Source organism: Amblyomma mixtum, chromosome 1 (assembly GCF_055824585.1).
Source record: "Amblyomma mixtum isolate Tamu chromosome 1, ASM5582458v1, whole genome shotgun sequence".
Taxonomy (NCBI): Eukaryota; Metazoa; Arthropoda; class Arachnida; order Ixodida; family Ixodidae; genus Amblyomma; species Amblyomma mixtum.
The window spans coordinates 61,768,588-61,791,065 of NC_143012.1; the positions used below are offsets into that span (position 1 = coordinate 61,768,588).

The 22,478-nt window shown below is 46.8% G+C and overlaps 1 protein-coding gene across 1 annotated transcript; it reads left to right on the plus strand.

Annotated features, from left to right (window-relative positions):
* The first annotated feature begins 904 nt into the window (after window positions 1-904).
* Window positions 905-21,305, plus strand: LOC149366458 (uncharacterized). The gene is made up of 11 exons (XM_089559359.1): window positions 905-990; window positions 3,177-3,280; window positions 3,768-3,791; window positions 3,905-3,934; window positions 5,441-5,461; window positions 6,546-6,686; window positions 9,133-9,332; window positions 10,949-11,025; window positions 12,582-12,669; window positions 14,544-14,702; window positions 20,703-21,305. Exons 1-11 carry the CDS (start codon window positions 905-907, stop codon window positions 20,850-20,852), a joined length of 1,080 nt encoding a protein of 359 aa, XP_089415485.1. The 3' UTR covers window positions 20,853-21,305.
* The last annotated feature ends 1,173 nt before the right edge of the window (window positions 21,306-22,478 follow it).

Here is a 22,478-nt window from a genome sequence, read left to right on the forward strand (position 1 = left end):
ATGTAAGCAGATTAAGGTGCAGTCCATAACTTTTCCCCCACCTAATTGTACACAAGCTTTTGGGCGTTGCCTCTCTGTTTCGCGCTAGCTAAAGAATATTACCTCTGGCCCTTCGCTTGATGCATAATATTCATAGTCAATATGTGCTGATAGGTGGCTCTTTCAAAAGCAGCCGCCGAGATACCCACGTCGGTCTTCCAAACAGTATGTAAATATAAATAAAAATGTTGTTGAAATTTATTGCATAATACTATGCCGAATAGCTCTTCTAGCTGGCATAGGGAGCGGATATAGGGCACGCTGTTGTGAGGTTTGTAAATTAATATGCCCAGCTATTTCTTGTTTTCTTCCACAAATATCTCTGCACAGACACATGCCATTTTGCTTCTATTCAGCCTGGCAGCACTTGGCGGAGCCCAAAACCATGATCTCATGCTCCTTAGCGGAATTCTGCAGCAACTGCGCTACCACGGGGGGTGATGAACTAAGTAATCGGATTAGATTACATCACAAGCTCAATAACCTAACTTACTGGGCAGTTAGTCCTTGGAAACCAACTGCATTACCGCTGCCATTACTCCCTTAAAAGACAAACTTCTACATTTGAGAATAATTAGGAAGCGATTGCTAGCTACAAATCCTCGGACGGAGTCATCGTTTCTCGCGAGCACTAAATAGGTCTATTCGTCCGGTCTCACCGGATAAAGTACGTGGTCGCTGAAGTTAGTTGCGGGAACTGAATCAAGACAAGGCAAAGGTCTTGTTTTTGTACGCAAGTTTTCGTTTTATGATGGGGTGTTTGCTCTATGATGGGGTCGTTTGCGCTTCTAAGGCTTCTCTTTTTCTCCTTCTGCAGGGTGGTCATTTTTTTCGTCTCCAAGAAGCGCCATAGAGAGACACCAAGATGGCGGAAATGTCGATGATGCGCTCGGGGATGATGCGATCTTCCATGCGGTCGGGAATGTCCAGGATCGCCATTCAACAGCCCCCGTGAGTACGTCAGCAGCCGATGCAATTCGGTCAGCTACACCGGTACATATCGCCTTCTCATCCTCGAACGATAGAAATAATTTTAGAATCAACGCACGAAAAATTCACGCCATGTTTACCGTTAACCACGCGAAATGCCGTTGCTACTCGGATTGTTCGCTATAGTCGAATACGCCACGAAAAAGGCGGCTTTCTCTCATCAAAGGACCATCTTCCATCCAAGGCGCTGGGCGGATTCTCATGAACCTGCTATCGTGACAATGCAGGAAGCGGCAGATGAAAGGGGATAGTCCCCTCCCCCCATGCTCGGGGATAGCCCTCTCTGCATTGTCACGCTGCCCATGCTAGCTAGTTCTTGAGAATCGGTTGATGACATCGGTTGAAGGGGGTCCTTTGAGGGGGAAAAGCCGCTGTTTTCTTCACTTGTATCCGACTCTAACACGAGATAGGGGATGTATGAAACGTTTATGGAGTTAGTTTGGTTTGGTTCATGGGGTTTAACGTCCCAAAGCGACTAAGGCTATGAGAGACGCCGTAGTGGAGGGCTCCGGAAATTTTCGCACTAACGTCGCTGGTAAGCTGTAACAAATGTATTTTGCTGATTGTGTAGAAGTAGTAGGGTGCTGTAACAAGTAATGAGGTGGTGGTGGTGAAAAACTTTAATTTGCAAAGAGAGTTTGAGGATCAAAAAACCCTGCTACATGGTCGGTATCCTTAGTCCGGGACACCGCACGACGAGGCCCCGTCTCGCGCCCGCTTTACTGGAGCCTTTTGGGACTCCAGTGTGGAGCAGTTGAGGAGGGCAGTCTCCCATGCCTCTCGGGTGGGGGTGGGGGAAGGGGGAAGGATTCTGAGTACACGCCCACACCATGTGAAAGATATCGCAGATCTCTCCACAGTGCGGGAAGCGCCCATCTGTGTTCGGATCGAAGTGTTTTGCTATGGCAGGACAGAGAAGAGTTCCTGTCTGCAGGCGCCGCAGAGTTCGCTCCTCCGCCTTACTCAGCCCCTTGGCAGGTACTGGGTACAGACGGTGGCTGTCGCAATAATGAATTAGGATTTCGCGGAACCGCAGAAGCGGTTTATGAGCTTCTGAGCCAGGAGAGCTAGGATGAGGAGCCCGGTGTGTGAGCGCTCGGTGAGATGGTCGGGGGCTTCAGGGTGAGCTGTGTGAACGCGCGTCACACACGGCAATGGATGGACGTTCATCCGTCCAATCAATGCGGGCTCTCGGTGTGACCGGCACTGCGAGGGAAAAAGATGGCATGATTTCACACAAAGCGCCAGATTTACAGCTGGCTGTAAAATAAAGACGTTTCCGGGGTAAGAGAGTCGGTTGAGGAGACAAAACCAGTTAGTTGATTAGGAGAGGGTAACCGCAGCTCGAGTAGGTGGAAGCAGGTTAGGAGTGAATGGGTTAGGCTTTTGGCCGGCACTATGAAACATACCAAAGGCAAAGGGAGAGTCACACCGACTGGAGCGTAAAACAAGCTTTAGGCAAAAAACCTTTCAACTGCACCAGAAATCGCAGCTGATAGGAACGACGTATCCTATCTAGCGCCTTATAGTGACGGCCTGCATTTTACAATTTACAGCTCGTAACTTCTACGCGCAAAAAGGAAAGTACAGACAAGTAGCAGGGGCAACCTTGAAAGTCCCCACATCAAGAGAGGTGATCGACAAGACCTGACGCATGGCAAAGCAGTTGGTTTCGCAATATTTTAATTATCCATGCGCAGGTTAACACCGTGTTGTAGCTGCTGTTGGGGTACCCACCAGACTGTCAGAAGCTGTGTTTGTTCATAGCCCTTGCTTGATAAAGCAGCACAAGCTTCAATGCAATAGCCATGGGTCGACAAAGTGCCTCTTTGAGCGCGCTTGTCCCAAAATAAGGAAAAGAAGCTAACTTGATTTTTTAACACTTAATGGTGATTGTTGTGTATGGGTAATGAGAAATAAATCTGATGAACTTTTGCGGAAGTGCATCAAAGCAACTCCAAACGTTCGGATCACTACTGAATAAACTCTAAATAAATATAATACTACTGATTTCCGAAAATATCTCATTATATAAATAAAGTACTCCGATATTCTACATTCTAAATAAGCGGGTTAAACCTGCGGGTTAGAGCATAACCGCAGCAGTGCTTCCAGAGAGTGCGCGCTAATCATGCCCTATTTTTCAGGCCCGCCAGCAATGTCGTAATGCAGTACTGCGTCCTGCTTCTCATCGTCTTCATGACCATGTTCGTGGTCGGCATCGGAGTATGGTTCGCCTTCCTTAAGAAAAGTACGCATTTCTGTGATTCAAATCGTCTAGTGCGCTCTGCGCTGTACTAGGCACAACCGCAACGCCGTATAGTAGGCACAGCCGGTACATGTTCATGCCTGGTCGTAGAGCTCCGGCCACGCCCTGCTCCCAAAGACGCGCAATACATGTGTAATTTTCTTAGAGCGTGAGTGATGTGACGTGTACCGAGTCTCCTCCCTCGTGTGGTCACCACTAGGTAACATTGATAAATGCAAACATATTTCTTTTCACCATGCAGAGACCACACAATATCGGGGAAAAAACACGAACGTGTTCCGTTCAAGAAATTATCGCCTTAACCAGACACGCATTTTCTTGTGATTGTGATCTCCGCACTTGCTCATATTCTAAAGTTTCCTATGCTCAATTCTCAATTCATTCATTTTTTGAGACCTGTGTCTGGCGCTCTGCAGATGATGTTTCGCAGAACCATGTAGCTTATGTCATCGCTTTTTTGTATCTACAGATCCGAAGCCGCCGACAGACGATGGTATGGTATCGAATTAATTTCATAAATATTCTCATTCAGTCATTCATTAGGTTGTTCAGGAAATTAGGTTAAAAAAATTTCTACGCCATCTGCAATTTATTATTTTCTTTTAGACGAAGTTACCACCGTGTCTCCTGAAAAATGTAAGTGCATACCTGCTATTTACTTTTGGAAGGTTAGCGCAAAATATTACTACCCGTTAAAAAAATTTTCAGAAATGGTTTTTGAGAGAAGGAAACTGCTCAGTATCTGTCTCAGTTATAGGTGGACACCTCAACTGCTCCCAGAGGGAAGCTAAGGAGGGGTTGAAAGAAGGAAGAGAAGAAGAGGTGCCGTAGTGGAGCGCTCCGCAATAATTTCGACCACTTGGGGATGTTTAAAGTGCCCTGACGTCGCACAGCATATGAAAGAACAAAAGTTATTCGAAGTAGGGTACGAACTGATAAGTGAAAAAGCGAAATATCTGAATTAAAGGATGAAATTTCGAATCTAAAGACACAAATAAGACTAATTTCAACAGTGGCAGACCGGTAAAAACGACTTAGCAATACGGGAAACAAATTAGTCTACTCTTTCACATGCGTGTAAGCAAACTAAGTACGATTTCGTAGCTATGAATGCTTGTCATGTTATCCCCACGCTTGCGTTTTCCAAGTCCATCGCAAAAGACTACGGTCTTGAATGCGATTTTTTAAAAATTCCTTTGCTATCTGAGGCAAGTTTTTCAACTATTTTCAGCCGCGGTGCATTACCATCTGCATATTTTGAAACTTTCTCACATCGCTGAAATAAGAATCCACACAAAGCAATCACTTCAGCTCCTAATCATTAATGAAATTTAGTACTTCTAATTCTGCTAAAAATTTGTAGGTGTATAACAGAGGGAGATGTCAATAAATAACGACATGGGATATTACTAATAAAACAGCCGCACAAACCGCGGTTCTCTCCTTTATCGTGACTTCATCGTGTGCTCGCGACGAGAGCAGACGAGCAGCGGGGCTGTTTCGCGAGAACAGTCGAGAAGATGGCGCTGGAACTGGCGAATGCTCTGTGCGCATTTTTATATTCAAGGCTATATACTATCACATATTACGGAGCACCCTGTTTCGTTTCACTTGGATCAGACCTGTCGCTCCAGAAATCTGCAAACACCGCGAGTCAGTGAAGAGCCGAACCGACCATATTTAGCTACCTGCGCTTCCCATACAGCATTGTTCTGTAGCGAAAGCTACATTGGCTACGAACTTTCGATTTCGCTGTGCCGGTGCTCCGAGGAGGCACAGAGACCGACCTTGAGCCGTTGCATAGCAATCGCCGCAGCTGGCGGACGCCGTGCGCTCGCCGCGCCATCTGGCATGACGTCACACCGCGCGCCTCGCCGCGGAGCCGCCGGCGCCGTTTGGTATGACGTCACACTGCCTGCCTCGTCGTTGCGCTCGCCTCCGCTCGCTTCACCAGCCGAAATGCTACGTCGCTACCGAAATGTCATTAGACGAAACTGCTTTCGCTAAGTATATCCTGGCTTAGCTGAGCTATGCCACTGCAAGGTTTTTTTTATCAGGGAACACATAAACTGGGTTTGAAAGCCATAGCCGATCTGGTCGGTGTTTTCATATGTGTTAGTAAGAGGTTTTCAACATTTGCAGGCAACGAGGAGATTTTCACACGTAAGTTCTTTTTCATAGTTGTGTTTCATAGATTCCTCAATTCCAGGGCGCAAGCAGTGGCACTATCTCTGGAGGCGACTTTAAACCTGAAAATCAGGTCCCGACAACACGTAGCTACACGCAACAACTAACAAGCTCTGGACACTGCCTCAGCTGGCCGATGCAGCAACAGGGTTTTCAACGCTCTTATATCCTTCTGCTTGTTTGTTCGTTAATCTTTTTTTTAGTTTCCTATTGATAAGTTAAGGCCACCTGCACTGAGAGGAAGGAAACAGTTACGAACTCATGGAGACGTGATCGCAGCGACAAGCGCACTTTAAGAACCTTGAAATCCTTTCGTTAATACTCTCAATTTCGTTGTTAGCCTCGTTTTGGGTGTCTCTGACCATTGGGCTGCGCAGAAGTTAAACGATTTGTCAGCACACCTCGTCATTTTCTGATCCAAGCATTTCGAACGCAGCTTCGAGTTCGGGACGGTCCAGTTTGGTTGGTTTATTGGAGTTTAACGTCCCAAAGCGACTCAGGCTATGAGGGACGCCGTAGTGAAGGGCTCCGGAAATTTCGACCACCTTGGGTTCTTCAACGTGCACTGACATCGCACAGTACACGGGAAGAATTCATTCTTAGCTTTCGTTCCCCAAAAAAGAACGATGTCAGAGCTGTCCTACAAAAGCTAATTTGTTGCTCAAGTGGTGCATGTAACAACTAACTAACATGGGTATTTGAGTCCGCAAATACCCATGAGCGCAAGCTGCGCCCAGTCGAATAGAACTACAGAAACGTGCCAAAATTAGGACAAACTGTTTCGCAGTTTTGTCGTAACGGCAAATTTTTCTGTTATTTTTTACGTTTTTCTGTAGTAATTTTCTGTAGCCCTTAGTTCCGTAGTACGTTTCTGTAGTAACTACGCAAAATTCTGTTATTACCACAAAAACTTCTGCTGTTACTACATGTTTCCGGACTTTCGTCCGGAAAACCTATTAGAGAAAGCCTATTGTGACGACAGAAACTTTTCTGTTGTGTTTTTGTCGCCTGGGCGGCAATCAGTACTGATGCACTCATTTTGTGGTTTTTCTTTGGGCAGCCAACAAAGAAGAGCCGCCTCTGCTGTGCTCCTTGGATGGAAGCAGGAAGTACACCTATCCCGGCGCCTTCTGCTCACACTTTATCTTCCTTTCCGCCACCATCGATCGGATCAAGCTGACAGCTTCTCCCGTACCAGGAAGTGAGCACGGGCTTTCTCCCGCGCGCTATTTTTCTGCCCTCTTTTATTTCTTCTTCAATGTTACTGCCAAGGCTAAAGATTCTCTCGGTAAACTGCAACTTTTTCCACACTGAGCCCGAGAGTGAGACATGTGTCTGAAGTAGTTCTATCACGATGGAAAGAAGCGAACAGAGCGGAGCCTAGGCGCTCCGCCGTTCGCATTTCTTTCACCACGCTTTTACTTCGGTGGTAACAAAAAGGCGATAGAATCGTTCGGGGCACATTCGAGGACAACTCTTAACGTCTTTTTCGTACCACCCGCGTAAAAGCCCGGTGAAAAGAAATTTGGACAGCAAAGCGCGTAGGCGCCGTGTTTTTCGCGTTGCTTGCCATGGCGACAGTACATCTTGAAGACCAGCGCAAAACATACAAAGGACCAACGAAAGCAAAGACGACAGGACCAACGAAAGAAGACGACAGCGCTCGTGTCGTGTTCTCTTTCTTTGGTCCTTTGTCTGTTTTGCGCTGGTCTTCAAGATGCACTACTTCCAACTTACCCAATACAGCCTGCTGTTAAATTATATTTCCAGTTTTATGGGCTCTTTTTCATGTCTACCTTTTAACCTTAATGTGTCTGAAGTTGGGCATGGCGAGGAAAAAAAATTGCCAGCAAACAAAAAATTATGGGGATACTTATTACACATTACGAGTGGAGAATCCAATAGCACTAAGCCGGCAAGTGCGTTTGGGAACCCCCGGGCCCGAACCTGCCCGCAATTTGCAGAGCCAGCTGGCTCCCTAGACACCCCTGCATGTGTTGGTTGACAGTTCGAGTCACTGCTGATGAATAACGCAAGTTGCGACTAATAGTTCTGTTCTAGATCGCACGTAGATTTGAATGCGACCAGACCCAGACATGCGCGACAATTTGAAAGCTCACAGTCTTAGCCAGAACTTCTGACCGGCTTAGACGGCTTACTCACGGGCTGTGTATATACGGCATGCCAAATATTACGCGCGTCGGAACATTTTGGTTTCCTGATGTCACATTCGTTTCGATGATGTCGCTTGAACCTGTGTCGTCGTCGACCTCTCGGCCAATCTGAACATTTCGTGACAGACATAGGACACCACCGGGTTTTTCTGCTAATACTATTTGATTAGAAACGAGCAAGGAGAAAACTTAATATTCGCCCCTTGTTTTTGTTTTTTTCCGACTACTGACTGAGTTCAACCGTCTGCCAACTGAACCAGAACTCTTCTCTTTGAGCAACGTATCTTCTACCCAGTAGCCGGTTGCGAGGTGCAATATTCTCTGTGCAACCAAAACTTATACCCAGTTCATTATTAAGGAAGAAAGCAGTCAATATTATAAGAAACCGCTGGCTGCTAGGGGGCAAATGTATTTTATCCGTAATAGGTTCTCATGCTGTACTGATAAACTTCCTTTCCTGAAATAAAACATGCCGCAGAAAATAAACCTGGGCTCTGTATTCGATGTATTAGGAGTTAATGCGCAAGTTCAATTTTGAAAAAAAAAATTGCGACAAACATCTGCTACAAAGCAAGTGCCATGCACGCCTATTCACAGTTTTAGGCTCGGGATGCGCTGACTTACCGAGTACAAAATTATCAATTTCTAGATAGGAATTGTCTTGGCTGTGAATACTACTCCCAGCACCAAGTTTTGACAAAATGATGTCGAACGATGCACCTCTACGAGGGAACCAGCTGCTAAGGAATACATTTTCTTGGCGAAAAATTATGCAAGTACGTAATAATCAGAACGAAGTCTCACGAACTTCTCTGGGAAAACTGAAAATGGGTTGCGCCAGTGCCATTTCCCCTTTTATTACGCTAATAAATAAAAGTCTGCCCAACCATTTCCCGTTTGCTGCTCATGGGGAATTGTGGGTGTGCGAAGTTCGCATGACGTCAAAAATGTAACGGAATACTTTTGTTTTTGTATGTCTTCTGTTGACCATTTGCGTATAGAAAAATTTGCGTATAGAACAGAAGGGAGGTCCCTTATTTAAAAGCGAATTCAATTCGTGCGTTTGCATCACCTCAAGCGGAATGCAGGTAACGGAGTGGATTCCAAGAGAAGGCAAGCGCAGCAGGGGGTGGGAGAAAGTTGGGTGGGCGGATGAGATCAAGAAGTTTGCGGGGATAGGGTGCCCGCAACTGGCAAAGGACCGGGTTAATCGGAGAGACATGGGAGAGGCCTTTGCCCTGCAGTGGGTGTAGTCAGGCTGATGATGATGGCGATGAAGTGGCATGCATCTTGTCCTGTACTTTGCTGCGTCGCCCACCATGCTCTTGGGACCATATGCAGTACACGTGCTATGATCGTTGCGGTGACCGAGCCTCCTGCACCATTCTCCTTCTGGTGTGTAGTCTTCCCCACCATTTTCTCAATGCTACAAGGCAAAAGAAGAGTGCACAGCGCACACACCTTCTCTTGCAGGCGAACAAGGCTTCCACAGTTTGAGGGAGCTCAGCAGGCATATCCCTGTCAAGAAGCTGGTGTCATTTCCGCTCCACGAGATCGAGACCATGACCATGGCTGACATCGACACCACGTTCGCCTCGATCCGTGAGAACTGGCTGGACGGAATTGACATCCGCTACATTGAGGGCAGCAAGCCGTCAATCGACATGTTCAAAGTGAGGGAGTGAGCCTTGAAAAACTTTGCAGTCTCCCGTGCCACATTAAAAGAATATTGGAATTATTTCACTGAGAAAAAGAGGATATCGCATTAATTACTGTGTGGGAAGGGAAGCTTTTAACGCCTTAGCGTGAAATTAGGGCTAATTGGATAGGTTAGGGTTAATTCCTTAGATTGGCCTTATTGGTTAGGTTAAATTGGTGGTTAATAACTATATCAGTGCTAGCGTGCTTGCATTGGTCGCACGCTTAGATTAGCCTACTTGGTGAGGTTAAATTGATGGTTAATTACTAAATTGGTGCTAGCGTGCTTGCATTGCTCGTAAACCTCTGAGGATGTTTGTATATGCAAAGTAAAGTAATTACGGGAAAATGTAAATGCGGGAAAATTAGGTGGGATTCGAGCCCACGACCCTTCATTAATAGACGGGCACGACAACCGTAGCTTGCAAACACTCGCCGCAAGCGGAATAGAAGTGTACCTGGTGAATGCGTAGTCGTCTTTCGCTTGCAGTGCTGTCTTAATGACATGTACTGATGCGTGCATAGTTACTTGCGGCTATGAAAATTAGTGATTTGGTATTTAAGCAAGATTAATTTGATTTCTGAGAAAGTTCACTGCACTTCAACGGTTTGATTCTTCTGTGTGTGGGATGTATCGGTGTTTAATGGGTGATTCGGGCATCACTAATAGGGGAAAGGGGGAGACGTATAAACTCGCCGTCAGGCTGCCGAGTGCGCCACCACGTGGTGATGCGATAATACTTTGACATTAGGTCTCGTCTCTCTGGCGGAAACAGTCCACCCTTCGCGGAGTCCGCTGAGGGGCGCTACGATCCCGTTCGTCAGCGGAGGCAGGCCGAAGCGCCTGCGGCCGATAGCATCCGGAAAATCAGCGGCTGCGGGCAGATAGCGGCTACCGATTAGCTGCCCGATAGGGCTCGCAAACTGAACCCGATTACGCTGTCGCGTTGTACTCTTAAAGGCGAAGCTCAAGCGTCCTCCAACTTTTTTATTTGTTAAGAGATGAAAACCCAATTCACAGCATTCACTGTCCAGACGAGAATTCTTTGTGATCCGTCCCCACCTGTGATGAAGAATGACATCATTACAAGTACGTGCACTATTTAGGTGGCTCAGATGTGTTGTGCAAAATACCCCGAAGCCATTGTTCGGAGGCGGTATATGAGGAAGGAGTTCTATGTCTATGCCCCACGTTGAAGTTACTGCCAGTTTTATTAATACGAGAGCATTATATGGCTCGGTCGCGTCAGCAAAAAGTGTCCAGCAATTTTGTCCGCACGATTACGTCGTCCTCTGAAGATAAACGTGTGAAACTGTGATTGCGACCAATAGTGCTTGTTCCTTGCTTTCCGGGCGGAATACGAAATCAGAATTAAACTCTATCCAAATACATGACGCTACTGTCGCTAACGGAGGGTTCAGCTGAGTGGCAGTGCTCGCTATTGGAATCTTTAATACCGAGTTCAAATATCTTTTAGGCCTCAGCCGTAAGTGATTAGTGGTCAATAAAAGTATTGCGTGAATTACTAGGGACACATCAACACGCTTCGTCCACAGGCGAGGTTAGGTTTCCTTTTTTGCCTCCGTCCAGAAACTCCGAGAGCTGGCACAACAAAAAACCTACCTAATCCACGGCGTTTTCGACATGGTCAACATAACTGTAATGAGGTAAGAATGAATTCCATTCTTCCAATCCTGTACCTCAATGCATATCCAGATCTTCGGTTAGAGCACTAACTAATATAGGCAGTGTAATACGTAACGTTCGAAATGAAACTATAAATCCATCTTGGCTACCTATATGCATTCTTAGAAATAGGTATCCACGTAGACCATAAGCACCCCGCTGACCATTTGCTTCAACAATAATTACACCAAATTCTAGGCCGTCGCCACGAAATGCCTTCCTTGGTAATCTGGTATGTTATTGGTGTGAATACTGATAAGCATTGATGGCACGGTGACATTAGCTTGAGACATGAACATGAAATGACGTCACCAATGTACAAGGTTTTCTTCGCGCAACGTGCTGCAGCCAAATACATGTAACAAAATGACCTGCCCTCTTCTACTTCCCACTCTATCCTGTCGATCTAGGTGGTCAAACTTGTACCAAGCCTAGCTTTCACGAATCTCGCCTACTAGCACCATCTGTCGGCGGTCAGCAGCGAGCGCACTATACCTTAAACGGAAATGTGGACAGCCTTAGAGTGCGGTTAGAGGACGCGGAACACTACCTACCCTCATATGAACTTTTTCCGGGGGCCATCAGAAAACGATAGAATTTGCCGAGCATTCAAAACAGCACTGAAGAATTCCCGACATAGAAGGAACAGCCATGCGAGGACGATGCTCAGCCGTCCATTGTATTAATTGAAAACAGGCAGGGACAGCCGCATATGAAACACTGTACTAAAGGCAAGCCGGAGAAGTCGCCGTACATTCTTTTACTTTGAACGAACTCTGTTACAACACCAATAAACATTCAGGATGACCGTAATAGTTTTCATCATCCAAAATTTTAAGAATATGTCTTAGCGTCTTGAGCTGCTTCAAAAAAAGGGCGCTCATTATGAACGATTATATAAGCAGTATTATTATTGCTTGAAAGCGAAATTAGCGCCATCTTTCACTCATGGCGTCTACGCGCTGTGGTGCACTATTACGCTTGAGAGAAGCGTCAATAAGCATAATCATAACATGAAAAACAAAATGTTCAACGTCAAAAACGTCTCGCGGCACATTTTTACAGCCTTGCCAACTTTCACGGGCATGCCCCGTTCCAACGCTTGAAACACGGTCGACATTTTCGGAAGCTTCACGCTTTATACCGATGACGCTTCGATGTCCTGCTTTCTTTTTTATGCGTAGCATACTGCAATCACTCAGTTCAGCCCTTCGGCGCGGCCGGGCAGCCACCAAACCACGTGACGTGACGTGACGTCACCAAACCACGTAAAAAAAGGAAACAAAAAAAATTAGAAAAATAAAAATAAAAAGTAAGCAAAAAAGGACGGCTGAGCATGGTGGCGGTTGCAACCGCCCCGTTTCAAAGGGGGCGCTCCTATCCATCCATCCATCCATCCATACGTCACGGAGGAAAAGCTGCTGAGAAAATCGAGTGCCGCCAAGCAATACCTCGCGCAAAAAGACCGCGCAATATGCAACGCATTCTTGGCTTAACCAAGCTAAGCCTGGGCATTTTTTTATTTTTTTTCTCACAGAGACTTCCATATAGCGTCGCTGCGCGTCTACAAGCCGTTGTCGCAGGGGCCTTTCCAGGCGGGACCGGTGCAGCCCTTGCAGTCTATTGTGAGTACCAAGCTGCATTGCTACGGTGCCAGCTTACGTTGGAGTCCGACGCCAGTCCGGTCAAACATCTGCGCTTTCATTGTCAAGTACACCAGGGGATGTATTCTATAAGCCATTCTTTTTCCGTTGTCCATTTCGTGTCTCTTCGGTCCTCTGGCTTTGGTCACTCACCTCACTACTGGCTTCCATTCGCTGCGATGTGCAGCGAATGATGAAATGCATCGCACGCTCTGTCAACATTAGGCGGCCGGATCTGACCACTGGCTGTGATTGGCTGCGATGTGCATCCAATGGTGATGTCCGGTCGCCAACGACCCATGGCCGGGTCGCTTCCTACGCACGCTTGAAAGCCACTGGTATATCTGAGTGATCATTGCCGGAGGACCACTAGAGGCCGAAATGGACAACGTAAAATGGACAGCTTATAGAATACGGTCCCTGGTTTCGAAGGGAACTAATAAGGCTTTACTCTTTCGAATAGCAAACTGGAATATCAGTATCGGAATCCCAGCGTGACCGTCCACTTTTAAGCCAATCTATTACGTACAAGCTACGGTAGAACTGTGGCTTAAATGTTGGGTTCTGGAGCCCAATGTCACGGGATGGAATATCAATCACACGGTCTCAATTCACTGAAAGCAAAATGCAGGAACAATCATGTGCTATGTGACGTCAGTGTAAGTTCAAGAAACCTATAATTGGCCGAAATTATTTCTCAGTCCACCACTACGGTATCACTCATAACCCACGTGCAGCAATCCATACCATATCAACGTAAATAGACGCATAATACATTTTAAAACGTGCGCGCTCTGCATCGCACGTCAGTTTTGGTGTCAGTGCATCCAGTACGGACTGAGTGACTTTGTCTCTTTCAGATGATACCGCTCAGTTGTTGGGCTTGACAGCTACAGCTGTAACCGCAAAATTACACTTCATCGCAGTCGGTGCCATGCACACTCCCCTTAACCATCCTCTCTTTTCATCTTCGCCCCTAGCCTTCACTGCTCCTTGCTGATGCTGTAACGGCGATGATGACTGGCCTGTCGTTAGATATGGCGGGTGTCCGCCTTATGACGAGAGCGACCGCCCGAGAAGGGGAAGATTGACCGTACTTCCGCGGGCGTGTCACACCGCTACTGCACACCCCTACCCAAGCGACTCGCCTCCCATGACTAGTTACTGCAACCAGCTACTCCAACACTGCCAGCAAGAGACAATGGCTTGAGCTTACCCGTAGCGCTAATTATAGTGTAGTGGAACAAATATAACACAACAGGCATCCACACATCTGCCATGACTTGCTGAACACTCCGGTTAGTATGACTACTTCCCCGCATCCCAGCTGCTGCTCCTAAAATCGTAACCACGGTTCATTTATCTTGCGTTCCATTGGGCAAAAAAAGCCGTGGTCTGTGTATTATTTACGTGTGTGCGTGCGTATGTGAGACAGTAAGAAGCCTCCGCACAGGAGGGACTCTGCGTTTCCCAGTGCGCCTTGGAGCACCCACCGGCCTGGGAAGACCGCATCTCATACCTGAGAGCATCCACCCCCCATAGCCACACCCACCAGAGCACCCCCCCCCCTCCTCAGGACAAGGGTAAGGCGGTAGTGAAGTTAAGGTCAATGACGTAGTGGGCAGGCAATCATTGTAACATCAAATTGTCGAACCAATATTACTAACGGACATACGGATATTATATCTCGCATCACATCATAAGATCGCCCGGGCGTTTTTGCCGTCGCGTTTCAATATCTGCTTTTATTCTTGCTTGCTCTCTCTGTGCGGGAGGTGTTATTTACTCTGCCACGTCATCAAACCTACACGGTGTAAAGATGCTTGTGTTACAACATTGGAACTTACTGCACGCAGGAGACCGGTGTGCAGGAGTACGCCAAGGCGGTGGCCGGCGCCCAGCTGGCATCGGCCGGTAACCACTGCATCGCATTCAGCCTGGCTGCCGTTCGATTCGAAGGGGCGAAGAGCCCCGGCGACCCAGGGCAGGCAGTCGAGAAGGTCGAGTACTGCAAGGTCGGTGGCACCAACCTGTTCGATAACGTTATAGCTACAAAAACACGTTAGCTCACAGCTGTAGCATGAACACTGAAGGCATTTTCAAGCGCTATTGCGTGTACTGGAAACAAACAAAGGCCTCTGCCAATTATCTCCTTTTTTCTTTTAAAAGTATTTTCAGCCTTTGCACTAAGCCTTGCACTGGAGTGGATTGTAGAGGGCTAAAAGACAAAAATACGAAGCGAGAAAAAAAAACCGCCACAAGAAAACAATGAAACCGTGTCAGCCCGCTTGGGCAGATAACCTCACAAAGAAAAGAGGCTGAATAATCTCCACATTAGTAAACAGATCCTCGAGAAGATGTGATGGCCATGGATACAAACGAGATGAAGAAAAATGAAAACGTTTATCTGAAACCACTCGAGAGCAAGGCACTCGGTATAGACTGAGACAGGTGTTTCAGTTATGATGGAAACGACTCGGCAGTCGGTCATTCCGTAGCATCAGCTAGAAGTGTGAGCCACTAAGTGAATGCTCTAGGTAGGAAACAGTTCTTAATACGTGTCTTTTGTTCATATATTCAATTTTTTTAGTGATTCTAGCGCTTGGTCTGCCGATTAAAAAACAATACCTAGCTTGATGTCTCTGCTAACTTTTATATAGTAGAGAGGGTGCATGTATTTGTGCACCTCAGAATACCCCCGTGATTACAAAACATAGAAGCTAGCAGTTTGTGCAAGAGCAATTGCTAGTCACGCCTACTGTACCAACTATACGCGAATCTGGCTGCCTTTGAATTTTATATTTTCAAATTTCAAAGTATTCAGCTGAGCATACGGATCTCATCTCTGATCTCAAATCTCGAAGCATGATAACCTGGTGGTGCAATTAAGCGGGATATCTTCCTTGATATCCCCGATACCTCGCTATAGCGAGATATGTAGCTTGACAGCGATGCTCTTGTGTCCTTGCAAGCCGTGAATCTCTGAATCGTTAGAACAAGAGCTATACCCAGCTTGAAGAAGAAGTATGAATCGGCGAGAAGAAAAGTTCACTTCTGAGAAGGGCTCGGCGTTTTACTAAACCAGAACACTACAGAGGAGTGCTACGCGACTGTAGCTGCACAAGGCTTTCATAAACCAGCAGCAGAGATAGAATCTACGGGCCTTGGCTCCTTCTCGTGCCTCCGGAAGATTATCTTCCTGTTTAGTACATATAATATTCGCACCACGCAGAGAAAAGTCCGAAACCTTAATGCACCCTGAATCGCTTATCAGCATTCTTTTGATGCATCGGTGTTTTTAAATTCCTACTGCTCAGTCTTGCGCAATATACTGTCACCAGCCAAAGCGTAGAAGTATTCTCTAAACTTAATTCCATACCTCCAGAGTATGCAAATGCTGGCCACAGCAGCTGACATTTCGCCATTTTTTCTCCTTTTCAGGAGGACCAGTATGATCGAAAGGCTGGCGCCAAGGATAGTTCGGACCCGTCTTATTTCGTACGCACCAAAACTGGTGTGTTAGTCTTCGATAAAGACAAAGATTTCAGGACCAAGGTGCGTTAATTATGTTCATTCAAGCTTTAGCTACCGAAGCGTACCATCGGTTATACCTGTTTGGCGAGCTAGTTGGTCCCGATACGCGAAGAACAGAAGACGCTCTATTCTGGATGAATTTCCGTTCATCAGGTACCTTCAGAGTTAGAACAGCCGAGAGTGCCGTAGTAATTGATACACTGACAGTAAATGTTTCCTTAAAACAGCGCAGAAGACAAGGACACAGGCAGAAGAGACACACAGCTGCTGTGTGTGCCTCTTCTATATTGTCCCTCTATTTCGCGCTGTTTTAAGGACGCACGGACCACCAACTAGTCCGAACTTGTACCCTTGTAAGTAAATATTGATTTAACAGATGGCCAATGATCCTTCATCAAAACTTCTTTTCGTGTTAGTTGGAACATTCTGAAAGAAAAATAGCGGCGCTAAAGCTTGCAATCTCAGACGAAGAAAGAAGAAGGCACAAGTACTTGTTTCTTCTGTAGTTGCATGCTTTAGTTCAGCTTTTTTTTTCTTATATTGAGATGGCTAATGGTTTTAAAAACACGAAGGCAGAAGGCGGGCTTTTACATGTGGGTGAAATTGCCGTGCCGAAGTAAACGACTTTGCACAGAGAGGAGATACCTGATCAACCACTGCACAACATTCAACCGAGCGTAACTTTTGAACAGGTGTAATCATGTCAGATATCTTCCCCGCCCTTTTTTTACTACCTCCATATGGCATAAGTATTTACGCTGTATATAGAAAATGGAAACTGAAGGACTATGCATTCGTCTGCTCATTGTATACTTCGTGTCAAGTGTAAATACTTAAAAAAAATTGCTGTCTTCTTGAGCATGGGCGCGCAATTACTACATTGCCTTGTGAAAATTTTCTCTTACATCCACTTACATTCAGCGCATGAGTCGCACTAATGTGTCGCCATTTGTGTAAAAATTTGCATGAGCAATTGCTTTTTGCTTTTGTGGTTTATATGAAATATGCACTATGACTGCACGACTAACAAGCTTGTTCGCGCATTTCCGGAGCCATTTTCGAAATTTACTTACGCAACCATTTCAGAACTACACTTGTGAAAACCTGGCACAATATTATGTAATTCAACTTCCGTCCGTGTTTCTTGTCGCTTCCGCTTATTTTGCGCTTTTACCTTTTCCCAATAAGTGGTTACTCAGCTTGATTACGGGGAACATTTTCCCAGGAGCACAGGTAATCGGCCGAATATTGTTCCAATATTGGCTGAGGATGGTCCACAAACCCTTATAAAAAATGGTCTATAGACAGTCTACAGACTTCTTATTTACTCTATTAAATTCCTATAGATATTGCTTTCTGTCTATTCATAGTCTATAGACAAAAGTCTACTAAAAGTGTACGGCCATAAATCTATGGATTGTCTATAGACTGTCAATGGCATTTGTATTGTCTAAAGAGTTTTGTCTAAAGACAGTCTATAGACTTCTTATTGACTCTAATGAAGCAAAGCAGACATTTGGGCTAGTTGGTGTGAATTCATGGTGAAAAAAACAGCGCAAACTAAGACAGCAAACACAGAAAAGAGGGGAGACACTACAAGCGCTGACTCGCAACTAAGGTTTATCAGAAAGAACAGAACAAATATATACAATAACCACCCCCGACTGCGTACGTCATAACAGATTACGTGCAAGGCGTGCAAGATGATCTAAACAGGAGCATCGCGCGTGTGCACCCGGTTATTTAAGTACCTAAATTCCAAATCTGACAAGGCCACTGAAGGATCACTCACGCACCGTTTACCGTTTTTTCGGATAAAGAACGCTTCCATCAGCTCCCGGGTCACCTTATCTTGGTGGAAAAAAAAATGGCTGAGGCTTAGCTTAGGTTATTCCTAGTCAGATGCGAAGCATATTGTCGCCGAGTTGCATATTGAGCACGCCGCTTGGCTAGACGTTCTTCACGCTCTTCATCAGTCTCTCTAGCACGCCGCAACTTTTGCTTCTCATTCCAACGAGCAGCCCTGTCTCCAGGAGGCATCTCTATCTCGTGTACGCCTAGCAGAGGCAGGCGCACCCCCTTCTATACCATCGCTCCAGCATCACGTGTTCACTACAGCGCACCTAGCGGCAGAAGCAGGAAACACATTGGTGCTTTGGCCTCGCGCGACGGCGCGAGCTGGGGCCCCGTTTCTCATATGTCGTTACGTCACGCATCACGTGGTCCTCCTTGGTCACGACGCCTCGCGCGACGGCGCGAGTTGGGCCCCCGTTTTTCATCTGCTGTGACGTCACGCATCACGTGGTATGACATGGAGGTCACGAAAGGCCAATGGTAACGACACCGCCGCGCTCGAGGAGCTGGGTTCGGCTATTTTAGTATGCTTCGCATAAAAGCACGTTAGTTTTCGGGAAAAGGGTGTGCATTTGCAAACCCGGCAGTGTGCGGGAAGGTTGTCTCGCGAGTCACTGCCGAGTAAGTTGCGGTGCTCAAAGAGCCTTACATTTACACAGCGCCCCGTTTGCCCGATGTACTCTTTACCGCAAGACAGTCGCAACCGATATACAACACCCTCTTTGGAAGGAATGAAAGGCGCCACATGTTTTGTTGTACAGGCCTTGCGATTCTTGTGGACACCAGCCGCCAGTTTTTTGTCCACTTGTGGCCAAATTGCAGCGAGCTTCTTAGGAGCCGAGAACACCACCCTAACATCGTACCTCTTTGCCACGCTCTTAAACCCATGGGAAAGCCATTTTTGAAAGGCACCACATGTTTTGTTGTACAGGCCTTGCGATTCTTGTGGACACCAGCCGCCAGTTTTTTGTCCACTTGTGGGCAAATTGCAGCGAGCTTCTTAGGAGCCGAGAACACCACCCTAACATCGTACCTCTTTGCCACGCTCTTTAACCCATGGGAAAGCCTTTTTTGAAAGGCGCCACATGTTTTGTTGTACAGGCCTTACGATTCTTGTGGACACCAGCCGCCAGTTTTTTGTCCACTTGTGGGCAAATTGCAGCGAGCTTCTTAGGAGCCGAGAGCACCACCCTAACATTGTACCTCTTTTCCACGCTCTTTAACCCACGGGAAAGCCTTTTTTGAAAGGCGCCACATGTTTTGTTGTACAGGCCTTGCGATTCTCGTGGACATCAGCCGCCAGTTTGTTGTCCACTTGTGGGCAAATTGCAGCGAGCTTCTTAGGAGCCGAGATCACCACCCTAACATCGTACCTCTTTGCCACGCTCTTTAACCCATGGGAAAGCCAAGAGCGACCCATGGCTTTCCCATGGGTTAAAGAGCGTGGCAAAGAGGTACGATGTTAGGGTGGTGTTCTCAGCTCCTAAGAAGCTCACTGCAATTTGCCCACAAGTGGACAAAAAACTGGCGGCTGGTGTACACAAGAATCGCAAGGCCTGTATAACAAAACATGTGGCGCCTTTCATTCCTTGCAAAAAGGGTGTTGTATATCGGTTGCCACTGTCTTGCGGTAAAGAGTACATCGGGAAAACGGGGCGCTGTGTAAATGTAAGGCTCTTTGAACACTGCAACTTACTCGGCAGTGACTCGCGAGACAACCTTCCCGCACACTTCCGGGTTTGCAAATGCACACCCGTTTTCCCGAAAACTAACGTGCTTTTTTTCCACCAAGATAAGGTGACCCGGGAGCTGATGGAAGCGTTCTTTATCCGAAAAAACGGCAAACGGTGCGTGAGTGATCCTTCAGTGGCCTTGTCAGATGTGGAATTTAGGTACTTAAATAACCGGGTGTACACGCGCGATGCTCCTGTTTAGATCATCTTGCACGCCTTGCACGTAATCTGTTATGACGTACGCAGTCGTGGGTGGTTATTGTATATATTTTTTCTTTTCTTTCTAATAAACCTTAGTTGCGAGTCAGCGCTTGTAGTGTCTCCCCTCTTTTCTGTGGTGGTTTATGGTTTATGGGGTTTAACGTCCCAAAGCGACTAAGGCTATGAGAGACGCCGTAGTGGAGGGCTCCGGAAATTTCGACCACCTGGGGTTCTTTAACGTGCACTGACATCGCACAGTACAAGGGCCTGTAGAATTTCTCCTCCAAAGAAATTCTAGCCGCCGCTGCTGGGATTGAACCCGCGTCCTTTGGGTCAGCAGCCGGCCGAACACCATAACCGCTGAGCCACCGCGGCGGTCCTCTTTTCTGTGTTTGCTGTCTTAGTTTGCGCTGTTTTTTTCACCATGACTCTAATGACTTCCTATAGATATTGCTTTTGTCTATTCATAGTCTATAGACTGTCATAGACAAAAGTCTACTAAAAGTGTATGGCCATAAATCTATGGATTGTCTGTAGACTGTCAATGGCATTTATATTGTCTATAGACTTTTGTCTATAGACAGTCTATAGACTTTACTGTCCATTTTCAATATTGGGCCGATTACCTTTGCATCTTGGGTTATCGGCAGTATGCCTGTCCACACTTTTTCCCGCTCTTGCTGTCGTCGACAGGTAACCAAGATCGGCGGGCTGCCCAACGCCTGCGTGCTCCTGGATGACGTGTACTACGACCACCACAATTGCGAGTGCGATGACAGGAACTACAAGCTTCTCCGCACCGCACGCATGGTCCTCTGGAAGGAGCTCAAAAACCAAGGGTAGCGGCGGAAGCCGCTCAAAGGCTTTCCCCAGCAGCGCAGCTAATCAGCGCAATATTCGAAATGTATTGACACAGCCCGGTTCTATAAAGGAGCAGTGTAACCCAATCTATTTGCAATATTGGACCAATTATACGTGCTGTTTGGGTTTCTTCCTGGTTCGCGCTGCACGTGGCTATTGTCCGAGCAGCTTTGGTAACCCGGCTGTGCCAGAAAGTCGACTGCGAGGTAATATATTGAATAAAAAGCTAATTGTTGCTGAATAACCGGAAAAGAGCAATATTTTATAGCGCAGCAGACCTCAAGGCGCTTCCGTGAGGCACGCAACATACATAACTACGGTGGCACGTCCATTAGCCAGTCATCGGTGGCGTTGATTCCACAAGAGCTTGCCTATCTTAGTGAAACCATTTGAAAGCACCCGACTATGGACTTTCCCCGATATGTTTAATGCCTTGTGTTTTACTTGCAGTGTTTCCTTTTTATTGGTGCCTTCCATGTCGCAAGAAATCATTTGATTGCTGGTCGGCGCTCGTATCTGCGTTCTTACGTCGTGTGCGTTAGCGCTGTTCAATCGTTACCACCACCTTCGAACAGGACAATCGTAGACGATCCCGAGCTAGGGTCAGGTTGTGCCTGCACCTGTACCGCACCTGGCCCCTTGCGACCCACTGTGCTTACTCTTTTGGCAGCTGTCGGCAACCGGTTGCGGCGGTTACGTATATGGTGCTCGAGGCTAACACTCTTTGCTGTCGGGCCAAGCAGGAGCTGGCAATTCGTGCTCTAGTTTTACAACTACAGCTCTTTATGGGACCTCTTCCACTGGCAATAACGCGTAGATACTAAACGGAGTGAGAAGTGGGCTGCCTCGCGCTGTATTCGTTGCATTCGGATGGCGCGGACTTACCCCTGGTTACGTGGGCGCCACTGTACGCGTCTCAAGGCCGTAGGTTCATCCTACCTTAGCCGTAATCATGTGGGATGCACGGTCGAAGGCCACCGCCAAGGGCTTCGAAACCACTCTGGGACTTTGCACGCGTCTCTGAGTTATTTTAAGCCAAGGGCTACTAGCAGTCTCAAAACCTGTACCGCACCGTACCGCACCAAACTGTACCATATTTGATAGGAAGCGGGTAAGGAAAGCCTGAGAGGGGCAGAGATTAAAGAAAAAAACACTGTAGGCTCGAGCTAGCTCAGGTCTCGTGGCTTATGCGCGTAGATAAATTGTCATGAATGTTATTCGCCAGCTATCTGGAGCAGGGACAGGGGTAATTAGAACGCTGCTCTTCTGGCAGTGTCGACCAGGAGTTTTGACATACAGGTGCTGTTCATTGGAAAAGCATGTCAGCAGGCAAGTGCTGCGAGGTGTGGTCGCTGAAACACAGACGTACAGCGCGAGGATGTTCTAACGGAACAGTTTTACCAAAAGAGGTTATGGTATTGGTATTGGCGCACCCGCATCTTGTACTTTACTGCAAGCAGGGACTATACTAACGTTAGCAAGTGTTGCTTTCTGGCTGATAATGATGAGTGTGCAATTCAGTTTAATTCATGTTCCAGAACGTCCTGGTCGGCTACTTAGCCTAACAGCCACGAATAAACAGCGGGACGAGGCCCAAGTAGCCGTTGC

Bases quoted from the DNA above. Each gene is read 5' to 3' on its own strand.
- LOC149366458 (XM_089559359.1), top strand. From the start codon at position 905: ATGGCGGAAATGTCGATGATGCGCTCGGGGATGATGCGATCTTCCATG. The intron at 3,281-3,767 runs GTACGCATTTCT...TTGTATCTACAG, and splicing joins GTTCGCCTTCCTTAAGAAAA to ATCCGAAGCCGCCGACAGAC. The intron at 14,703-20,702 runs GTCGGTGGCACC...TGTCGTCGACAG, and splicing joins AGAAGGTCGAGTACTGCAAG to GTAACCAAGATCGGCGGGCT.